This window comes from Schistocerca nitens, chromosome 1, assembly GCF_023898315.1.
Source record: "Schistocerca nitens isolate TAMUIC-IGC-003100 chromosome 1, iqSchNite1.1, whole genome shotgun sequence".
In the NCBI taxonomy this organism is placed as follows: Eukaryota; Metazoa; Arthropoda; class Insecta; order Orthoptera; family Acrididae; genus Schistocerca; species Schistocerca nitens.
In genome coordinates, this window is record NC_064614.1 from 1150099348 (window position 1) to 1150122560 (window position 23213).

General features: G+C 37.7%; 1 protein-coding gene across 1 annotated transcript in view; it reads left to right on the forward strand.

Annotated features, from left to right (window-relative positions):
• LOC126199949 (filamin-A-interacting protein 1-like) overlaps window positions 1–12945 on the forward strand; it is a 197677-nt gene extending 184732 nt beyond the window's left edge. The window contains exon 10 of the mRNA XM_049936669.1: window positions 10674–12945. Coding sequence (XP_049792626.1) covers window positions 10674–10689 — 16 coding nt within the window. The 3' untranslated portion in view covers window positions 10690–12945. The remainder of the gene's footprint in view (window positions 1–10673) is intronic.
• The last annotated feature ends 10268 nt before the right edge of the window (window positions 12946–23213 follow it).

Below are 23213 nucleotides of genomic sequence, written 5' to 3' on the forward strand. Positions count from 1 at the left end.
AAAAGGAGAGGAGCACTACAAAGCAGCAAGATGACAAATAAGAATTTGTTGCATGTTGTGTTTATTGTTCTTTTGTGTCCTCTTGATTTGAAGTGTAAGAAGATTCACAGCACAGATTAGAAACTACATAAGTTGGTACAATGCCATAACAACCAACCATACAGAGATTTTTTTTTTTTTTTTTTTTTTGGTATATAAACTCTTAGATAACTCACATTGCCCCTTTTGTGATTTCCAATGCCTAAAATACACACAATAAACATTGTTTTTTACCTGTTCAACACTTTCTGCATCCCCCCCCCCCAAAAAAAAAAAAACAGTGGTGATTTTTCAATAAATTTAATTACTTTCAGCAACTAATTGAAAAGTGAGAATGTAGGGAAATCAGTAAAGAGAAAGAAAGTGTTGTTAGGTAGCTCCCATGGAAGATGTGTTGGCCAACTTTTTCAAGATGAACTAGGATCAGAATACCAGGTCACCAATTTTTTTATACCTAGTGCTAGTCTGGAGCAGGTGACAGAGGATTTAGGATCACTTTGCAAAGATTTCACTAAGGAAGACACTGTGGTTATAGTGGATGGGGCAGGTAATAGTAGTGACAGAGATACTGGGTACAGTATAGAGTGTGACCTGGCAAAGATTGCATTAGCATCGAAGCATACTAGTGTTGAGTTTGTATCTGTTCTTGGGTGCCATGACCGACCTCATTTGAACTCTTCTGCTGAGAGAGTTAATTTGGAGTTGGAACGGCTGCTTATGTCGGGTGCAGGGTCACACATTGGTGTGGTTCCTGTTGATTCTCTCAGTAGGTGGGATTATACTAAGCATGGCCTTCACCTCAACAGGAGAGGGTAGGGTAAACTGACTGTGAAAATAGCAGGGAAGTAAAAGGGGGGAGACACTGTCATCAGTGATAAAATACCAGTGGTTATAGGGTTCAGAAAAGACCCTTTTTTTAGGATAGGGAGGACAGAAATAAACCAAATTTTAAGAGAGGTTAGGACGGAGACAGTCTTTCAGTTTGACTAAGAAAAAAAAAAAAAAAACGTAATTCTAACTTATTACATCAGCATAAACAGCTATTGGTTAAGAATTTTCAACAGTCAGCAGATACTTCAACTCTACCCAATTTTAACTCGGTCAATGTGAACTGTCAGCTATCTTTATTGCATCAAAATATTCGAGGACTGAGAAATAAAATTAATGAATTAATTATCTGCATAGATGAATCAGAGTCCTCAAACCCAACTGACATAATCTGCCTCTCTGAACATCATGTGACCACTGGTATAGAACTTTTAAGTGTTACAGGGTTTAGGTTAGCATTCACTTTTGTAGAGCAGAAATGGAGAGAGGAGGAGCTGCCATATTCATCAAGAACTGTCATAAATTTAAGAACATAGACATTCATAAATTTTGCCTAAAACAGCATATGGAAGCATGTGCAACAGAAGTAGAATTTCACAAAAAAAACCTTCTTAATATTAAGTGTATATCGAGCACCTGCAGGTAACTTTAATCTGTTCATAAACCATCTTGAAGCTGTACTGGCCCATTTAACAAGCAAAAACAAAGAAATAGTGGTTGCTGGTTATTTTAATGTTGATTTCCTTAAAGACTCTCCTAATAAGAACTTATTTGAGTTAGTAACACTATCGTTCAACTTACTTCCCACAGTAAAGTTCCCCACTCGGGTACCCAACTGCTCACAAACAGCCATTGGTAATATCTTTATAGAAAAGTCCAATGAACAAAATTATATTACAAAACCAATAGTCAATGGCCTCTCAGACCATAACATGCAGTTCCGTCTGTTAAATGTTAATACTGAACAGGATATAAAACCTGTTAAATCTTAGCTCAAGAGGGTAATCAATAAGCCAAAAATTGATTATTTTAGGACACTCCTCAAAGACATTCATTTGACTGATGTTTACAGTGCTCATGGCATGAATGGAAAATATAACACTTTTGCTAATAAAGTGCTTACCTTATTTGAACACTGTTTTCCCCAAAAACTAACCAGGGTTAAAGCAAAGTCTGCAAAGAAGCCATGGATTACTCAAGAAATAGGGGTATCGTGTAAACCAAAAAGAAAACTGTATCTGTCAATCTGAAACAGTTCTGATGTTGATGCTATAGCACATTACAAGAAACACTGCAAAATATTGAAGACTGTAATACGGACATCAAAGCAAATATATTACAAGGAAAAGATGGTCACATCAGATAACAAAATAAAGACGATAGGGGATATAGTGAAGGAGGAGACTGGTAGAACCAGACATGAAGAGGGACAAATAGCATCAAGAGTAAATGATACATTGGTGACAGATGTGTATAGTGTTGCAGCACTTTTCAAAAACATTTTATAACTGTTACTGAAAAGATGGGGTTGTCAGGTTCTGTAGATGCTGCTATGGAATACCTCAGACCAGACATTTCAAGTAACTTCCGTAATACGAATTTGACCCTCACTACCCCAGCAGAAATAATGACCATCATCAAATCTTTAAAATCAAAAACATCTTGTTGGTATGATGAAATATCAACAAAGTTAATTAAAGAATGTGATTCTGAGTTAAGTAACATATTAAGCTATCTGTGTAACCAGTTGTTTATCAGTGGAATATTTCCTGAATGGTTGAAATATGCCGTAGCTAAGCCACTGTTTAAGAAGGGAGATAAAGAAATAGCGTCAAATTTCCCTTTTGCCAGCATTCTCAAAAATTTTAGAAAAAGTAATGTACTATCGCCCTTATAACCATCCCCCTAAAGGGTTCTGATATTGAGAAGGCCATCTACACAGTGAAAATGTACTTAATTCATTAGACAAAGAACTGTAGGCAACTGGTATATTTTGTGATCTGTCAAAGGCATTTGACTGTGTAAATCACATTATCCTTTTAAGTAAATTAGAATATTATGGTGTAACAGGAAATGGTGCAAAATGGTTTAAATCTTATATCTCTGGCAGGAAGCAAAGGGTGTTATTAGGAAAGAGACATGTATTAAGCTATCGGGCATCATCCAGCTGGGAACTAATTACATGTGTGGTCCCACAAGGTTCCATCTTAGGGCCCTTACTTTTTCTTGTGTATATCAATGACCTTTCATATGTAACATTACCACATGCCAAATTTGCTTTGTTTGCCGATGATATGAACAGTGCAATAAATAGCAAATCAAGTGTAGTCTTAGAAAGATTGGCTAATAAAATATTTGTGGACATTAATTACTGGTTCCTAGCCAATTCTTTGTCACTAAACTTTGAAAAAACACACTACATGCAGTTCACAGCTTGTAAGGGGTGCCCCACGAGTATGTGACTAACATACGATGACAAGCAGATGGAAGAAGTGGACAGTGTTAAATTCTTGGGATTACAGCTTGATAATACATGCAACTAGTAGGAGCACACCACAGAACTGCTGAAGCGTCTTAACAAATTTCTATTTGCAATGCAAGGGGATATAAAAATGAAAAAGCTGGCATACTATGCTTACTTTCATTCCATAATGTCATATGGTATTATTTTTTGGAGTAATTCATCAAACCAAGCTAAAGCTATCCGGGCACAGAAACATGCAGTAAGAATGTGGTGTGAACTCAAGAACATCCTGCAGAAGCCTGTGTAGGGAACTAGGGATACTAACTACTGCTTCCCAATATATTTATTCCTTAATTAAATTTGTCATTAAAAATATATCACTTTTTCAAACCAACAGCTCAATTAATGGAATCAGTACTAGAAATAAGAATAATCTTCACAAAAAGGTATGCATTATTCAGGAACACACATTTTCAATAACTTGCCAGCTTAACAACCAGTGAAATTCAGTTTAAGAGAAGCCTACAGGTTTTATTGGTGGCAAACTCCTTCTACCCCATTGATAAATTTCTCATTAGAACCAACTGATATATAAAGGGAAACATTCCACGTGGGAAAAATATATCTAAAAACAAAGATGATGTAACTTGCCAAACAAAAGTGCTGGCATGTTGATAGACACACAAACATACACACAAAATTCAAGCTTTCACAACCAACGGTTGCTTCATCAGGAAAGAGGGAAGGAGAGGGAAAGACGAAAGGATATGGGTTTTAAGGGAGAGGGTGAGGAGTCATTCCAATCGCGGGAGCGGAAAGACTTACCTTAGGGGGAAAAAAGGACAGATATACACTCGCGCACACACACACATGTCCATCCACACATACACAGCCACAAGCAGACATTGTACCTGTCCTTTTTTCCCCCTAAGGTAAGTCTTTCTGCTCCCGGGATTGGAATGACTCCTCACCCTCTCCCTTAAAACCCACATCCTTTCGTCTTTTCCTCTCCTTCCCTCTTTCCTGATGAAGCAACTGTTGGTTGTGAAAGCTTGAATTTTGTGTGTATGTTTGTGTTTGTGTTTGTTTGTGTGTCTATCAACATGCCAATGCTTTCGTTTGATAAGTTACATCATAATGTGTTCACTGTAAATAAGTGTGTGTGTGTGTGTGTGTGTGAAGTAAAACTACCATTTCAGTGCAGTAATGTGTTCATTGTAAATAAGTATTAAAGTAGTTCTATTACATGTCTATTACCTTATGAATAAAAAATAAAAAACGTTTTTTATTTTAAATCCAGTGCATTAGTGTTTGTAAAATGATTCTTTCATATAGTGTTCATTAAAAAAACAAGATGATCATTCCACTTGGGACCTGTGGAATGGTACATTAGCTTATTTGTTTGAGTTGTAAATATTTGTCATGTATTATTGTTTTTCTGACATGTTCTACATCCTGGAGGATATCCTCACTACGGATCAATTGGATTGAAAGTAAATCTAAACTAATCTAAATCGTAAGTTTCACAATTTTAATCAATCACACAGTAAACAATTGTCAATATTTTTCCAAAAAAATGAATAATAGTAACGGTTTCATAATAGCATTTCTAAATTTCTCAGACTGTGACCATTGCAGAGCTTTGGTCATCATGTCTGCTAATTGTTGTTCTGTGCTATGATAATTTATTCCAAACAACCCTTCTCTATACTGTTCACAAACATAGTGAAATTTCACATCTATGTGTTTGCTACATCTAATTAATGACCTGATGTGATCATGTGGATAGCCCTTTGATTATCTGCATGAAGATGCATCTTCATTTCTCCTCTGGCTAAGGCTTGTAGTAGGGTATTGATGTATTTTATTTCTTTTGTGCATTCTGCTTCTGAAACATATTCTTCTTCTGAAACATATTCTTCTTCTGAAACATATTCTTCTTCTGAAACATATTCTTCTTCTGAAACATATTCTTCTTCTGAAACATATTCTTCTTCTGAAACATATTCTGCTTCTGAAACATATTCTGCTTCAGTTGTTGGTGTAGCTGTTGCACTTTGCTTCTTGGAACACCAATTAATGGGGGCACCATTATAAAGAACAATGTGTGTAGGTGTACTCTTCTCATAAATCCTGTGCATAATCAGCATCACAAAAGACATTTTGATGAATAGTGTCACATTCATCTTCTTTCTTTGTATGGAAAAGGCTATAGTTCTTGGAATCTTGTTGGTATCTCAGAGTTCTTTTTACATTTTGGTAACCCTGTTTCTTAAGATCTTCTGTGAAGCAAATCTCATAATTAACTGTAAATCCAAGATCTAGTCCAGTTTTACGTGACAACCACAGAAGGCTTCCTATGGCTTCACAATATAGAAATTTAATGTGTTCATCTATGTGTTATGCCAACTAGCTCTGCAGATGACGAAGAAATTGAAGAAATGCATGATGAGATAAAACAAATTATTCAGATAGTGAAGGGAGACGAAAATTTAATAGTCATGGGTGACTGGAATTCGATAGTAGGAAAAGGAAGAGAAGGAAACGTAGTAGGTGAATATGGATTGGGGGGAAGAAATGAAAGAGGAAGTCACATGGTAGAATTTTGCACAGAGCATAACTTAATCATAGCTAACACTTGGTTCAAGAATCATAAAAGAAGATTGTATACATGGAAGAAGCCTGGAGATACTACTGACAGGTTTCAGATAGATTATATAATGGTAAGACAGAGATTTAGGAACCAGGTTTTAAATTGTAAGACATTTCCAGGGGCAGATGTGGACTCTGACCGCAATCTATTGGTTATGAACTGTAGATTAAAACTGAAGAAACTGCAAAAGGTGGGAATTTAAGGAGATGGGACCTGATAAACTGACTAAACCAGAGGTTGTACAGAGTTTCAGGGAGAGCATAAGGGAACAATTGACAGGAATGGGGGAAAGAAATACAGTAGAAGAAGAATGGGTAGCTTTGAGGGATGAAGTAGTGAAGGCAGCAGAGGATCAAGTAGGTAAAAAGACGAGGGCTAGTAGAAATCCTTGGGTGACAGAAGAAATACTGAATTTAATTGATGAAAGGAGAAAATATAAAAATGCAGTAAATGAAGCAGGCAAAAAGGAATACAAACGTCTCAAAAAATGAGATTGACAGGAAGTGCAAAATGGCTAAGCAGGCATGGCTAGAGGACAAATGTAAGGATGTAGAGGCTTATCTCACTAGGGGTAAGATAGATACTGCCTACAGGAAAATTAAAGAGACCTTTGGAGAGAAGAGAACCACTTGTATGAATATCAAGAGCTCAGATGGAAACCCAGTTCTAAGCAAAGAAGGGAAAGCAGGAAGGTGGAAGGAGTGTATAGAGGGTCTATACAAGGACGATGTGCTTGAGGACAATATTATGGAAATGGAAGAGGATGTAGATGAGGATGAAATGGAAGATACGATACTGCGTGAAGAGTTTGACAGAACACTGAAAGACCCGAATCGAAATAAGGCCCCTGGAGTAGACAACATTCCATTAGAACTACTGACGACCTTGGGAGAAAACTCTACCATCTGGTGAGCAAGATGTATGAGACAGGCAAAATATCCTCAGTTAATAAGTCACAGCTGCAAAATACTAACACGAATTCTTTACAGACGAATGGAAAAAGTGGTAGAAGCCAAACTCGGGGAAGCTCAGCTTGGATTATGTAGAAATATTGGAATACGTGGGGCAATACTGACCTTACGACTTATCTTAGAAGAAAGATTAAGGAAAGGCAAACATATGTTTCTGGCATCTGTAGACTCAGAGAAAGCTGGTACAATGTTGACTGGAATACTCTCTTTCAAATTGTAAAGGTGACAGGGGTAAAATGGAGGGATCGAAAGGCTATTTATAATTTGAACAGAAACCAGATGGCAGTTATGAGTCGAGGGGCATGAAAGGGAAGCAGTGGTACGGAAGGGAGCGAGACAGGGTTGTAGCCTCTCTCCGATGTTATTCAATCTGTATGTTGAGCAAGCAGTAAAGGAAACAAAAGGAAAATTTGGAGTAGGTATTAAAATTCATGGAGAAGAAATAAAAACTTTGAGATTTGCCGATGACATTTTAATTCTGTCAGAGACAGCAAAGGACTTGGAAGAGCAGTTGAATGGAATGGACTGTGTCTTGAAAGGAGGATATAAGATGAACAACAAAAGTAAAACGAGGATAATGGAATATGGTCGAATTAAGTCGGGTGATTCTGAGGGAATTAGATTAGGAAATGATACACTTAAAGTAGTAAAGGAGTTTTGCTATTTGGGGAGCAAAATAACTGATGACGGCCAAAGTAGAGAAGATATAAAATGTAGACTGGCAACGGCAAGGAAAGCGTTTCTGAAGAAGAGAAATTTGTTAACATCGATTATACATTTAAGTGTCAGGAAGTCATTTCTGAAAGTATTTGTATGAAGTGTAGCCATGTATGGAAGTGAAACATGGACGTTAAACAGTTTGGAGAAGAAGAGAATAGAAGCTTTCGAAATGTGGTGCTACAGAAGAATGCTGAAGATTGTTGGGTAGATCACATAACTAATGAGGAGGTATTGAATAGAATTGGGGAGAGGAGGAGTTCGTGGTACAACTTGCCAAGAAGAAGGGACTGGTTGGTAGGACATGTTCTGAGGCATCAAGGGATCACAAATTTAGCATTGGAGGGCAGCGTGGAGGGTAAAACTCCTAGAGGGAGACCAAGAGATGAATACACTAAGCAGATTCAGAAGGATGTAGGATGCAGTAAGTACTGGGAGATGAAGAAGCTTGCACAGGATAGGGTAGTATGGAGAGCTGCATCAAACCAGTCTCAGGACTATTTCACATTTGCTAACTTGTCTACTTCATTACACATGTCCTGTACATGCACCGTCAGCAGCCATGACTATATCTTCTTTTTCATTGGCTTCTTGTGAAATCTTTTCTTTGTTACATTCATAGGAAATACATGCAGTGTCTTCACTGTTGTAGTGTGTCTTCTTTTCTTGAATGAATAGATCTTCTTTAATGCCTCCAAAAGTTAAAAATGGTATTTTTGTGTTGTGCTTGTTCTTAAAATAACAATATGCTTCATTGTGGTTTGTCCTTTTGCAGTGAGGGCAGGGCTTGAAAGATCTTGATTTTGGTTTGTGAATTTGATTTTTATTTTTAAAGTAGCATTCCTCTTCTTTTTGATTGTTTTTCTTGCATATAGCCTTCTTAAGCTTCTTGCACTCTCTTTCAAAATGTCAATGTCCACCAGAATTATTACAAATTAGATCTGTTATTTTATTTGTGTTAAAATGAACTGAAAGGCAACGAGAATTGAAATTAGATTTTCCATATTCTTCTCACCACTGGGCATGTCACACGCTGGAGGAAAAGATTTGAATTCATGTGGCAAAATAGACGGTATCTTGGGTATAATCATAGTACCTGACATCTTTTCTAACTGGAGACAATTCTGCAATGCACTTGTGTTACTACCTATGTTTGTACTTTTATTGTGCTTGAAATTAAAAACTTCTTGAAGCAACTGCTGAATTCTTTAAGAAGCATTTCTTTTGTGAATTGCTTTGTCATACATAGGTTTTGAAGTTTCACAACACAGTACATATGACTTTACCTTTTTCTGTGTTCTTGCTATGTAATGTTTCTCCTTGGCACCCTGTTGTTACCATTTCTTATTTTTTCCATAGTTTTGCAGTTTTCTAGTGTTTCAGTTCCATACACAATATCATACAGTTCCTGTGTATTAAATAATATTCTAACTTCAGCATCGCACAAGTTGAATATACTGCTGTCTTTAAGCACTTGTACACCATGAGGTCACAAATAGCAGTAAGCAGTGTAGTGATAGTTTGTTGTTAATACAGTGTACAGATAAAGTTTTTAGCACATGCTTGTCTTTTGTTTATTTATACTTTAACTTATCCATTATCCTTAGAACACATGAATGAATGGAAAGGAGGCTAATGTTCTTGTTCCATAGTAAACATTTCTTTGTTCTTAACAGTATTTAGCAAACTAAACACAAAGTAATTAATAGTTATTTATGATAGGATCTGCTTCATAGCAATTTTATGCATATACTATGGAATCATGAATAGAATCTATGGCTTGTATGAATAGTGGCTTACTACACTATTGATTTACATGCAGATGAAGTAGCATTTGTGAACAGGTAGTATGCACAATATAAGGAGCTAAAGCTACTGTTCATTCAATGCCTTAAAATTGTTTTACAATAATTATTATTAGTAGTGGTGGTGGTGGTGCGAGTGCGCGCGCGTGTGCGTGTGTGCGTGTGCGTGTGCGTGTGCGTGTGCGTGTGCGTGTGTGTGTGTGTTCAATACTTATTTGATTAATCTTCTTTCTGCAATTCTATACATTTGTTCTAGCCATTTTACACTCCAGTTTTATTAATTCATTAACTGCATACATTCCCGACTCAACTTCCACATATTGATTGCTTCTATAATTCCTCAGACTGACACTTTTTTGTGCATCTCATAAATTTCATTTCATTGACTTGCATATGAATTTTTTCGTGCTTTCATGGTGTCCATAACTTTGATCCCTATGTTAAAATGGATATAGCCATTACATAACAAAATTTTATTTCTGTGTGTTGTACCGCATATCATCCAATGTTTATTCAGTTTGTTCTGCATTCTTAAGTCACAGTCTAACAAGTTACCATGCTTGATATAAAACATACCGTTTAGTCCAGTTATGAAATATACAGGGCTTTTCCTTTAAAACCCATTACTCAGGTTATGATGATTGTTTCTTGATGCAGATAACTTGTAGTAAGTGCTTTAGGTAGCCTCATTTTTCTAAAATAATGCATAAAGTACGTCAACTATATTTCCATATTAAACTCTTTCATTTTTTTCCTATGATTTGTCGTATCACAGTAATATAGTTGGTCCTCCATATTTTAGTAACTTTGTGTTAATTCCATCTAGTCCTGCACTTTCTTGTGAAAGTATTTGGGCTCCATGTAGCTTCAATGGTTATCTCACCCACTTGGTAAATTTCATTGTACCATTGGAGGCATTGCTTGTATGTGCTGGCTCATTTTCTTCATTCTGTAGCATCTGATAGTGGCCAAACCAAGTTGCTTTCTTAGTTAGATGAGTTTGTACAATTGTTCGATGTGTTCATGTTCCAGGAAATGGTCAAAGTACTAAGTGGAATCTTTGCCCCAATACCTCCATCTGACCCCCCCCCCTTTTTTTTTAACAATTTGCTCCATATACCATTACCTCATTTGAATTACACCTCTCAAGTTTGATAGATATGTCAACTAAAAGTAGCTGATTTTTATTTTTACAGATGCATCCTGTTATGAAACCAACATAGAAACAGTGCACCAGAAGAAAATTTATGTATTCTGAAGATGGTTCAACTGAAAGTGCTATCCTTATGGAGAGAAATGTTAGAGCATGTGCATCTCGCTACAATGGATAACATTTTTCCCTGTATGCATGCACCAGTGTGTGTGTGTGTGTGTGTGTGTGTGTGTGTGTGTGTGTGTGTGTGTGTGTGTGTGTGCGCGCGCGCATGTAGGCATGTGTTATTAATTTACCATATTACCATATGGTATTATGAATAGCTTCAATAATGAGGCTGAATTGATAATGCAGACCATTACAGAATATTGTCACTCATGTCAGATAAGAGACAGAAGACACATACTGATACATGCTGCATGATAAAGAGTGATGTAGATAATGAACAAGTTTAGACACTGCAGAGAAGAAAGGGGGAGGGAGAGAGAGAGAGAGAGAGAGAGAGAGAGAGAGAGAGAGAGAGAGAGATAATGCAGAGATAATATAAATTTGCTTATGCTGCATCAAGAATTAATTTTAAAGAACAAATCGTAATAATCCTAAATATGTATCAATGCAGAAGTTAGTACTGGTGTGTTTGTTAACTACCTGCCCCAGTGGACAGCTTTTGTGTCAGAAATAGCACATTAAAAAGTCAGATGTGTTACAAATTTGATATTTGAGCCATAAGAGAACACTAAAACAGTTGTTGTAATCTAATTTTTAAACTAATCATGTCCATGTAGACATATTTGTCTTATTTTTGATGACAGGCGCTTACATTCAAAACAACCCTTTTGTTTGTGAAGGTTCTGTTTCTTTCATTCCTTTCTTGTAGTTCAAAATGACAAGTTTCTCTCAAATGTTATGAAATGGAAATTCCATGATGAAGATTGGCAAACTTAAAAAACACACAAACTTGGTAGTTTTTTCTAGTTAAAAACAAAGCTTTCTTCTAACCAAAGTTTGGTTTGAACACTGTAGGCCCCTACTAGATATGGTATTTGAACTCTGAGTAATGTGCAACTTGGCCTTTGTCATATTAACAAATCATTGACAGAGGTGAAAGAAACAAGACTTGACAGAATAGGTCTGAGGATTGAATCATGGATTTTTGGACATACTTCTAGTTTTGTACATCGAAGAACAGAAGTCTCCCATCTGCAGCTGTGGTAACACTAACCGTTGGATGATTGCCAGGGTAGCTGGGTTAGGCAGATGGCTCTTCGCAGCAGTGGCTAAATGTAGGTTAGAGAGGTAAAGGACAGAACAGTGTTGGGATGGAAACAGATGATGTGCTGCAAGGGGAAGTTGTCTCCTAAAGAGCTTGAGGTAGCAATTGCTGAGGGAGGAGGGGGAGGGGGGGCGGATTCTTATGACGTTCTTATTTAAGTAGCTGTTAGCACTCAGGTTTTGTGGCTTGCAACGTGTCCAGCAACTAGGTTGTTGACCTCACTGTAACTATTTATGTGGGAAAGAAATGGTAGTATGAAGTAGGTGTTTTGCTAGACAGTGGTAAGAGGCCTCCCTAGTCCTGAGCTAGTGATGTTAGGAGCACAGACCAGGTAATTGGTGTCTTTAAGTGCAAGGTTCAGTCAGGTGATACATTAGAATACTGCTCCTTCCTCAGGGATGATAGATCGGTGAAAGTTACGAGAGCTAGTCATGAAGTTTTAATTATTACCTCAAAAATAAATTTATGGAATTAATTTTTTTTACTATTTTTGGATATATATGTGCAGTCCGTGTACACACTGAAATCCTCACTGTACTGTAGAATGCTGCTAGAGTAGCCAAAACGGAATGATACAGCATGTCTCCATCATTCATTTGGTTTTGACTCCTCTAGTGGCATGCTAAAGTACTATGGTGTAGTGATTTCGCAGTGTACCGGGGCTGCAGTTATGTATCAGAAAACAGACAAAACATTAATTACTTATATCATTCTTTCAAAATAATAAATAAAATTTTGAGTAACCCTTATAATAGAGAAGAGCAGGTGTCTTGGACCCCAGGAGAAGAGGGACACATTAGTAGTTAGAACAAGCCTAGACCAAAGAAAGAAAGAAAGATTACTGAAGACATAAAATGATTACCAAATATCAAAATAAATTACAGGCAAAAATTGCAGGCAACGCTCAGGCAGAATGAAAGATGATGTCAGAAAGGCGGTTAATTGCATCAAGAGGAAAATTCAATCAAGAAAACTGTTGTATTATGAGACAGAATTACTGACCAGTACCCATACCTTCAGGCATGTGGGGGGGGGGGGGGGGGGGATATACAGTTCTACACACAGAAAAATTAAAGTACATGACACTGTAACTCTGTCTTAGGTTTCAGAACTGTCACATTCTTCCTCAGGTAGGAAACAAGATTGGGAGTAATGTTAAAAAGGCAATGCAGGTCACTCAGACTCCAAGATGATGGAGACACACTATAATGAGGATGAGGGTCATAGCTATAGGTATGTCCCTCTTGTCCTGGGGACTGAGTGATGTCTCTTCCTTTCTTTTAACTTTCCCCAAACTATCCTTGCTTCTCCTCTAGGAAGGAGCTAGTAGTTCTGAAACTAGGCTAGTGTCATCTATTTTTACTTTTATGTGTGTGTATCAGCAGTACTAAAAGTGAAACTTGTCACAGAGAGGAGAAGAGTACTCATTAGTGGGATTTCAACAAAAGGCCAATAACACTGTGTTTATAAACATATTTGAAACGCCACTGTATGAAAAGGACCTGGTAATTCTGTTTCCACAGTTTGTTAGTGTATTGACACTTTGGTTTTATGAGTAATTCATCAACAGTTAATTATCTCCTCCCCTTGGACCTCTCCTCCCCCCCCCCCCCCCCTTCCAAGAAAAGTAAAGCCGTACTGTTATGTGGAATTCTTAATGATAGTACAGAAAAATCATTTTAATCATAAGTATTTATTAACTGGCATTTATCTCATGGTGCTATGTCATAGCCAGATCAGCTGTTAGCTGTGCCACAAGTAAGGCTCTGTCAGCTAGGAGCCAGATGCCGACATGAACAGAAAATGTTTTTGCCGGAAACAGTTTAATACACTGCCAGTATCGCCTAAAAACAGATTATGCATGTACATGGCATGATTCAGTAAGTGCAAGTGAAATCATGCTTTAATGTGTCTTGTTGGCAAGTGATGAATCATTTGTGTGAGACTATTGTTAGCAGTGGTATTTTACTTTTGTACAGTGGAGGGGGTCTTGATTCAAATTGGAGATACTGGATTTCTAGCAATGAAAATAGATGGCAGCTGCACATAAAGTCACACATTCAGAATGCTTTTAAGAAACTGAATTTAGTTGCTTTGATGATTAAAATTAAGTGATTGCACATTTAGTTCTTGCTTGTGGAAGGAACACATTTTGTAAAATAGCCAGTTTTCTTGAGTGTCTATAAGAATTGGGAACGTCTGTTCTATCTGCAAATAATAAGTTCAGTTGTGCATGTAGTAATTAGAATATGGTGGAACCAGTGGAAAAATGCTCCTTTTAGAGCACAAAAAAAGTGATTATGCTCCTGTTCATTAAAAGACTCTGACTAAAAAGAGGGGTATCAGCTGCCTCATTTTATCTTCCTCAGCACCCTTCAAAATTGCTGTTGCATGGATACCCATAAATGAGGCAGTTAAAAATATATGTAAAAATAATAATAAGGTGGTGTACTGTGTAACAGACATGTCAGTTTGTGTATATATATATGATGTGACTTACCGAACGAAAGTGCTGGCAGGTCGATACACACACACACAAAATTCAAGCTTTCGCAACAAACTGTTGCCTCATCAGGAAAGAGGGAAGGAGAGGGAAAGACGAAAGGATGTGGGTTTTAAGGGAGAGTGTAAGGAGTCATTCCAATCCCGGGAGCGGAAAGACTTACCTTAGGGGGAAAAAAGGACGGGTATACACTCTCGCGCTCGCGCGCGCGCGCACACACACACGCACACACACACACACACACACACACACACACACACACACACACACATACATACACAGACACAAGCAGACATATTTAAAGACAAAGAGTTTGGGCAGAGATGTCAGTCGAGGCAGAAGTGAAGAGGCAAAGATGATGTTGAATGACAGGTGAGGTATGAGTGGCGGCAACTTGAAATTAGCGGAGATTGAGGCCTGGTGGGTAACGGGAAGAGAGGATATATTGAAGAGCAAGTTCCCATCTCCGGAGTTCGGGTAGGTTGGTGTTAGTGGGAAGTATCCAGATAACCCGGACGGTGTAACACTGTGCTAAGATGTGCTGGCCGTGCACCAAGGCATGTTTAGCCACAGGGTTATCCTCATTACCAACAAACACTGTCTGCCTGTGTCCATTCATGTGAATGGACAGTTTGTTGCTGGTCATTCCCACATAGAATGCATCACAGTGTAGGCAGGTCAGTTGGTAAATCACGTGGGTGCTTTCACATGTGGCTCTGCCTTTGATCGTGTACACCTTCCGGGTTACAGGACTGGAGTAGGTGGTGGTGGGAGGGTGCATGGGACAGGTTTTACACCGGGGGCGGTTACAAGGATAGGAGCCAGAGGGTAGGGAAGGTGGTTTGGGGATTTCATAGGGATGAACTAACAGGTTACGAAGGTTAGGTGGACGGCGGAAAGACACTCTTGGTGGAGTGGGGAGGGGAAAAGGACAGGTACACACACACACACACACACACACACACACACACACACACACACACACACACACAGACACACACACACACACACACACAAGCAGACATATATATACTCGCTTTCCTTGGCTTTACTTTTATACGCAGATTTTGTTCCTTATAATTGTTATTGTTACTGGTACTATTTTGCATCACTGTCTTTTTATTTCGATTTTATTTAAATAACTTTGTCGACCATATAGCAATATTACTGATTTTTTAACTGTTAACTATACATTCTATTATGTGAACTTTTTGATGGTATTGATTTAAGCATTCAATCTGAGTGTTAATATATTTTGCCAGTGAAACTTCAGCTGCTTTACCAATTGTTTACCTATTAAAATATATTACTATTCTTTGTGTTAACTTGATATAAGTCTGTTGTTATTTTTTTTACAAATCTGATAATAAACGAGTTAAAATTAAAATCTTCAGAGAGAAAGTGAACACGGAATGCCTCAAGTGGTCCAATGTGGCCAATCAAGTTAATAAAAAAATAAAAAGGTCCCACAACATTCAAATGCATTGATGGGAAAAAATCACAACACCAAAAGATAATGTAGGGTAATGAAACTTCAGGAATGCACTTTTATAAGTAACATATTTAAGTGATAAACATTGCAAGATCACAGGTTAATGTAAGTGTGAGATAAGCCATTGCAAATGTGGAATGCTAGTACATTAATAAATGGTATAACCACCAGAATGCTGGGTGAAAACATGCATGCATCATGTTGTACAGGTGCAGGATGTCAGCTTGTGGGTTGGAGTTCCATGCCTGTTACACTTGGTCTTGCAGTATAGGAACAGTTGATGCTGTGTGTGGATGGTGTTGGAGTTGTTGTCTGATGATGTTCCATATGTGTTTGATTGGAGACAGATCTGGTGATTGAGCAGGGCAAGGTGACATGTCGACACTCTGTAGAGCATGTTGGGTTATGACAGTGGTACGTGGGCAAGCATTATTCTGTATCACTAGTATCCTATTCTTCAATTGTGGTACATAGGTCAATTGAAGTACGGAATGCGCATGTAATAAATGTCGTTATTTCCCATTCGCTAGCACTACTTTTATATTCTTCAGTTGACCTATATGACTCCGATAAATAATGGGATACAAATTTCACTGCTCTTGGTTTCCTTGTCGTCGCTAGCAAGACTATAACTTTTAGTCGATAGTATTAGCAAAAAAAAAATATATGAAATTACCTCATACTGAATTATGGGATACAAAATTTGTGTGTGTCGTCTTCTTGCACCTTTGCGTAGTTCAAGTGAGGTACAATGTAACGTACATCGATTTCCTCGTTTTCGTTAGCGGTATATATATATAGGTCAATTGAAGTATGGGATACAAATATTATGTACGTAGATCTTTCCGCCACCAGTAGTACTACTATCTATGTAAGAACAGACTGTCAGTGGTAGCGGAGATGAAAGAAGCAATACATGTAAAATTTGTATCTCGTACTTCAGTTGACCTATATAGCTCATCTGAACATCAGGATACTAATGCTAACGAAAAGGAAGAAATCGACATATGTTAAATTTGTATCCCGTACTGCAATTAAGCTATACAACTCGACTGAAGATAAAGATACAATTCATATATATGAGACGTGAGGTATTCTATGCTATCGCTTCTTCTGTTCCTTCTCTGATCCCAAGTGTGCCCAGATGATCACACTTACTGAAAGATTCCTGTGTCAAACCAGTTACCATTACTAGAAGGTTGACAGAGGTTATTTGGTTCACCCATCTGTAGCAGTGTTTGAAATAGTGCGTCGTACAGAAAAAGTCTTTCCTTCTGATCCAGTGAGACTTACCTTAAATTCCAACCATTTTTATGACAGACTTATTAATTCTGTTTGTTGTTTCTTTGGTGAACAAGTCAATGTATTCAGCAAAGTACGTTAGCTAGCCTCTACCATCGACTGTGAAGAGATGCACAAGTCACAGTTAATATGACACATTTTTTCTGCATACTTTCAGGTGATAGTAAAGGCATGTACAAAGAAAACAACTGCTACTACACAGGGTAATTATTCTGGTATGGGGTAGAGATTGAGGGAGCTAATTACATTTGTGAATGTATGACATGTGAATATATACTGAATAAAGCAAAAATATAAATAAAAATTAAAATTTGATATTTGCGTATTACTAATTTGATCACCCCGTTACTTTCCCAAAGTCCTTGCTTTAAACTACTAACATAACAACCTGTAAAGTGATTCACATTAACTTTAGCTTCTGTTAAGTTTGGAAGGTAGGAGACGAGGTACTGGCAGAAGTAAAGCTGTGAGTCGTGCTTGGGTAGCTCAGTTGGTAGAGCACTTGCCTGCGAAAGGCAAAGGTCCCGAGTTTGAGTCTCGGTCCGGCACACAGTTTTAATCTGCCAGGAAGTTTCAATGGTTTAGCAGTTTTGTTGCCTAATGATGTGTACAGAACTTTTCTCATTAGGTGTAGATAGATATTTTTCTTCGTTAGGGCCAGCACCGTAATATATGTCTGATAACGACATGATTGTTAGAGTAGATACATCAAATAGCTGCTTACAACAAGTAATCTTTATTTACGATAGACTGTTTTAGCTTAGTCGTCATTTTCAAGATCTGCAATTATGATTTTGATGAGAACAGGTAAAGATGCCAATGTCATTCATATTAAAGTAGATGTCTTGTTCTCACGTCTAGATTGATGTGACATCCATATTGCGTCATTAGTGGACTGTTTTGTAACTGTCACAGCTTTAATAGGATTGTAAATGTTGTCAAGATGTAGAAATTAAATGTTAATTACAATGTGACAGCAGTTTGACAGTTCCACTCTAATGATGCTATATGTTTACAAATATTGTGCAGATGAACAGCGATATTATTTTATTAACTAAAATTTGTTACGATTATCTTTGGATGTTGCATGTGTTACTTCCGATTTATCCATTTCCGTGTTCTAAAAGTTCAATAAGTTGTAAGGTAGTACTTGTGTCTAAATTCTGGGGTCTACTGAAGAGCAAGATACAACCCGTCCGCTTTGACCAATCATGTCAGAATTTGCCAGAGACCATTTATTACACAGATGTAACAGCTGAAAGTAGTGTTCAGAAACAAAGGAATTCAGGAGACAAAAAATATGGTAGACATATATCAAGTAGAGTAATATTTTGACCTTAATGTTAAGGATATTGCTAGTTTGTGTCCTAGCACTTCTGTGGAAAATACAGGGGAAAGCATGCTACAGGGAGTCTGGCTTGGAGCTGCCCTTGAATTAACCACTTTGTAACAGTTCGTTGTCACTGTGGTGCCATCTGCTGTTCAAATTGCTGTTGCAGATGAAGTAAAATGTGCCAGAGCCATACACTGAACCAGATGGTCTTCCCTCTCAATAGTGCCACATGGCCATCCGGAATGTGGTCTTCTTGCCACTGTACATTCTCGTGATGACCACTTCCAGCCATCATGTACGGTGGCTGCATTAACTGCTAGAAATCCAGTATCTCCAGTTTCAAGTTGCTGGTGCAGGATTTTATGGATGAACTTACCTCTCTGTCATGTAATTGTGACCTGGTGACATGGTGCATTGTTATCCATAAAACGTCGATCGTTGTTTGGGAACATGAAGTCCATGAATGGCTGCAAATGGTCTCCATGTAGCCGTAAATACCACTTCCAGTCAAGAATCGCTTCAGTTGGACCAGAGGACCCAGTCCATTCCATGTAAACACAGTCCACACCATTATGGAGCCACCACCAGCTTGCACAGTGCCTTGTTAATAACTTGGGTCCATGGATTCGTGGCGTCTGTACCACACTCGAACCCTACCATCAGCTCTTACCAACTGAAATATGAACTTATCTGACAAGGCTACCATTTACCAGTCGTCTAGGGACCAATCGATATGGTCATAAGGCCAGGAGAGGCGCTGCAGGCAATGTCGTGCTGTTAGGAAAGACACTTGCGTCGGTCATGTCCTACCATAGCCCGTTAATGCCAATTTTTGCTGCGCTGTCCTAAAGGATACATTCGTCGTGTGCCTTGTATATGCGATACTCCCGCCATCTGTGTATGTGAATATCAGTATCCGATGGCTTTGGTTACCTGAGTGCGAATAGTAGTAGTGTTATGTCTTAAAAATATAAGCAAAAGTGACTATGTACTCAAGAGCACCAGACATAAATGTACGGCATCCTAATGTCTAATCTTAAGTATACAAGCGATTTTCGTGTTTTTGTGTAATAAAAACTTCTGAGTTGCCACAAACGCCAATGTAGAATAGCAAGCAGATATTTTACATACATGGAGAGACAAAAAAAGAGATGGAAGTGAAAACGCCGGTCGCGGTGGTCTAGCGGTTCTAGGCTCTCAGTCCTGAACCGCGCGACTGCTACGGTCGCAGGTTCGAATCGTGCCTTGGGCATGGATGTGTGTGATTAGATTAGATTAGATTAGATTAGATTAGATTAGTTTATGTTCCATAGATCCGTGCTGAGGAGATCCTCGTGGATGTGGAACATGTCTTTTTTTAAAAAAAGCTGAAATAACAATACTAATAGTATGAATATATACAATACATCATTTGTTTCTATTAAAAAATTCGTCAATGGAGTAGAAGGAGTTGGCCACTAGTAAGTCTTTCAGGCTCCTTTTAAACTGATCTTTATTTGTAAAAAAAATTTTTATGTTTACTGGCAAATTATTGAAGATGAGTGTTCCTGAGTAGTGGACCCCTTTTTGAACTAAAGTAAGTGCTTTTAAGTCCTTGTGCAGATCATTTTTGTTCCTGGTATTGTATGTATGAACTGAGCTGTTTGTTGGAAAAAGAGATATATTATTTAGGACAAATTTCATTAATGAGTAAATATACTGAGAGGCAGTAGTTAGTATACCCAGTTCTTTGAAGAGGTTTTTACAGGACGTCCGTGAATTTACTCCACAAATAATACGTATTACACACTTTTGGACTCTGAAAACTTTTATTTGACTTGAAGAGTTACCCCAAAATATTATACCATATGACATTATGGAATGAAAGTAGGCAAAGTATGCAAGCTTTTTCATTTTTATGTCGCCTACGTCTGCTAACACTCGAATTGCAAATACAGATTTGTTAAGGCGTTTCTGCAGTTCTGTGGTGTGCTCTTCCCAACTGAATTTATTATGAAGTTGTAATCCTTAGGTTGGTTAGGTTTAAGTAGTTCTAAGTTCTAGGGGACTGATGACCACAGATGTTAAGTCCCATAGTGCTCAGAGCCATTTTTTTTTAGTGAAAACAGAGAAAATGAAACATTAGTTAGAGTGAAATGTTTCCTTGCGATAATAAAGTCTTAAGATAGTTTTACAATGGTTTGAAGGAACAATCATGTAATACTTTTTAAATGAAAGCTCTGCCATTTGACTCTACAGATCGCTTATTCTACTGTACAATTATATAACGAAGTTTAGTATATTTCAACGATGACTACATTTATAGAAGTCTCATCATACCTGACATTGTGCTACTCGAAATTAGCCAAAATCATGAGTACAAAGTCAGATAGTGGAACTTTCATTTAAAAAGTCTGTTCATGTTCATATTTGGCTAAAAGCTTAGAAAGCATAGGAAAAGGCTTCCATGGTTTTCATGATTCATACAAACAGAACTGCAGTGATATCATGGGAAAGCAGCCAGAGCACACAGACTGGGCCTAGACCACAGCAAAGTATTGTCACGCAGATCAGCAATTGAAGATTTTCAATAAAAAAAGACTCTAAGTGCCATAAAAAGGATTTTTTAAGTTTTGTGTTAATGGGATCTACATGCTAAATCCAATAACATATAAAAGGCTCAAACTGCCATCAATGAAAATATAGTACCATATACAATCAACAAATGGCATACAGGTATCAGGCTCTTTGTTCTGCGCAATTGCTCCTCAGTGTGAGATAAAATGGCGGAGGCAGCAGATGTTTGTAACAGTTTGAATGGAAGAATCGGCTAATTAAAGAAGAAGATACTGGGGCAGCAATGAGGAGAAAGCTGAAAAATGGGGAGAATGAATATGTAAATTCAGGCAATAAATGTATTCCAGCAAAAAGTCATCCAGCACAGACGATAAGTTTCATTAGTTATCGCTAAACTACACCATAACTGGAGAGACTATTTTTGAGTTACCAAACGTATTGTTCTAGAAGATGTAAAGGACATGATACAGCAGTCAAGGCAAATAAAGTCATTTATCGTCAGCATCATGAATGCATCTGACTTCCCAGATCTCGAGAAAGCAATTTTACAGTAGAATAAACGATGTATAAAGTAAATGGCGGAACTGCCATTTAAAAAGTACATGGTAATATAAATACAGGAAATCTAAAAATATCCGAAGTATGGTGGCTATGGCTAGACAAACATAGCCTCATATAGTTAATGCCAGGAGAAGCTTAAATTGAACTGAGGACTGGAAAGATATCCCTATTTTGAGAAAAGGTGTACAAGTACAGGACATCAAGGAAATGCAGCTACCTGCCATGAATGCGACAAGCCACACCTGCGGAGAAAAGAAAAAAGATATGATTGAAATGATGCAGTACCTGGCAAATAATTACCACATACAGTTTTACAAAAGGAGAATGAACTTTTACTATTTTTTGCTGAGTATTGAACTATAACCCATAGAGCTTTCTGTTGCATTTCCAATTTCAGTAAGTTTTTCATACTATTACAATACAATGTTTGTAATTTTCTTTGGAAACTAGATCCATACTACGTTTAACTTCCAAATAAAACAAGTTAATAGTGCAACTACAGCCATTAATTACCCAATATACTTAAAACTTATTTTCCTCAAAGTCATGATTTTGGCACGTAAAGCTTTTTTTATTTCAAGTCTTCAGCTGCTGAACACCATTGCAAGAACAAGTTCTGAGGTTTTTGAATCCTCCCACAACAGAGAAAGAGACCTTACCAAAAATGGCGGCAAGTAGAAGTGCAACACTTCTTAGTCCACATAAAAACCCTAATCTAGATGATGAAAAGTGTAGAAAATGTGAAAAACTGTTGAAAACCGGCATCAGGTGTATGACATGACATTTTCGATGTGCTGGAATTGATCCCTCAGTGAAAGAAAGCAATGAATTCATCACAGGCTGGAACTGTATTCAATACTGCCGCAAAACCACAGGTACAATAACAAATGCGAATAATTGTGATTGTAAGTGCGAATTTTCATCATTAGTTGAGGGCTTAATAAGTGAAATTCAGTATCTAAAGGCTGAGGTTTCTATACCAAATAAAAAGGTGAACAAAATAGATCAACAGTGCCTGCTCAACAACTGTAGGTCTAAATTGAAAACAAAAGAAAGCTTTCTGGCTGTATTACTGAAAACAGGTATCAGATTCTTGATGAAATAGTGGAAGATGCAGCATTAAAATCTGCGCAAATAGAGAGCAACATCCCAAACAGCAAAAAAAAAATTGCCGATAATAAGTTCAAAAAACAAGCCCTAACCTCGTGCACTAACCTAAGTGAATGCAAACAAACTGTCCAAGACAACAAGAGTGAAATCCGTGAAAGTGTATGGAAGAACTGCCCAAAGAAAACAATAGAAGAAGCGAGGTGAATCAGAAACACAACAAGGGACGGATTATAACATACAGAGACAAACATGGTCGTGGAACAGCGCAAAACATTGCGAGTATCCAGGATGACTTTACAACTGTGGCCCACATTCAACTTGGAGCACCTCTGTCTGTCTTTCTGCTGTGTCAAGCCATGTGTGCAAAATAGTTAGTGTTTTTCATCAAGTGATTGTGTCGTAATCGTGGGACGTTGACATGATGTAGCAAAAAATAAAGCAAATGACTATCAA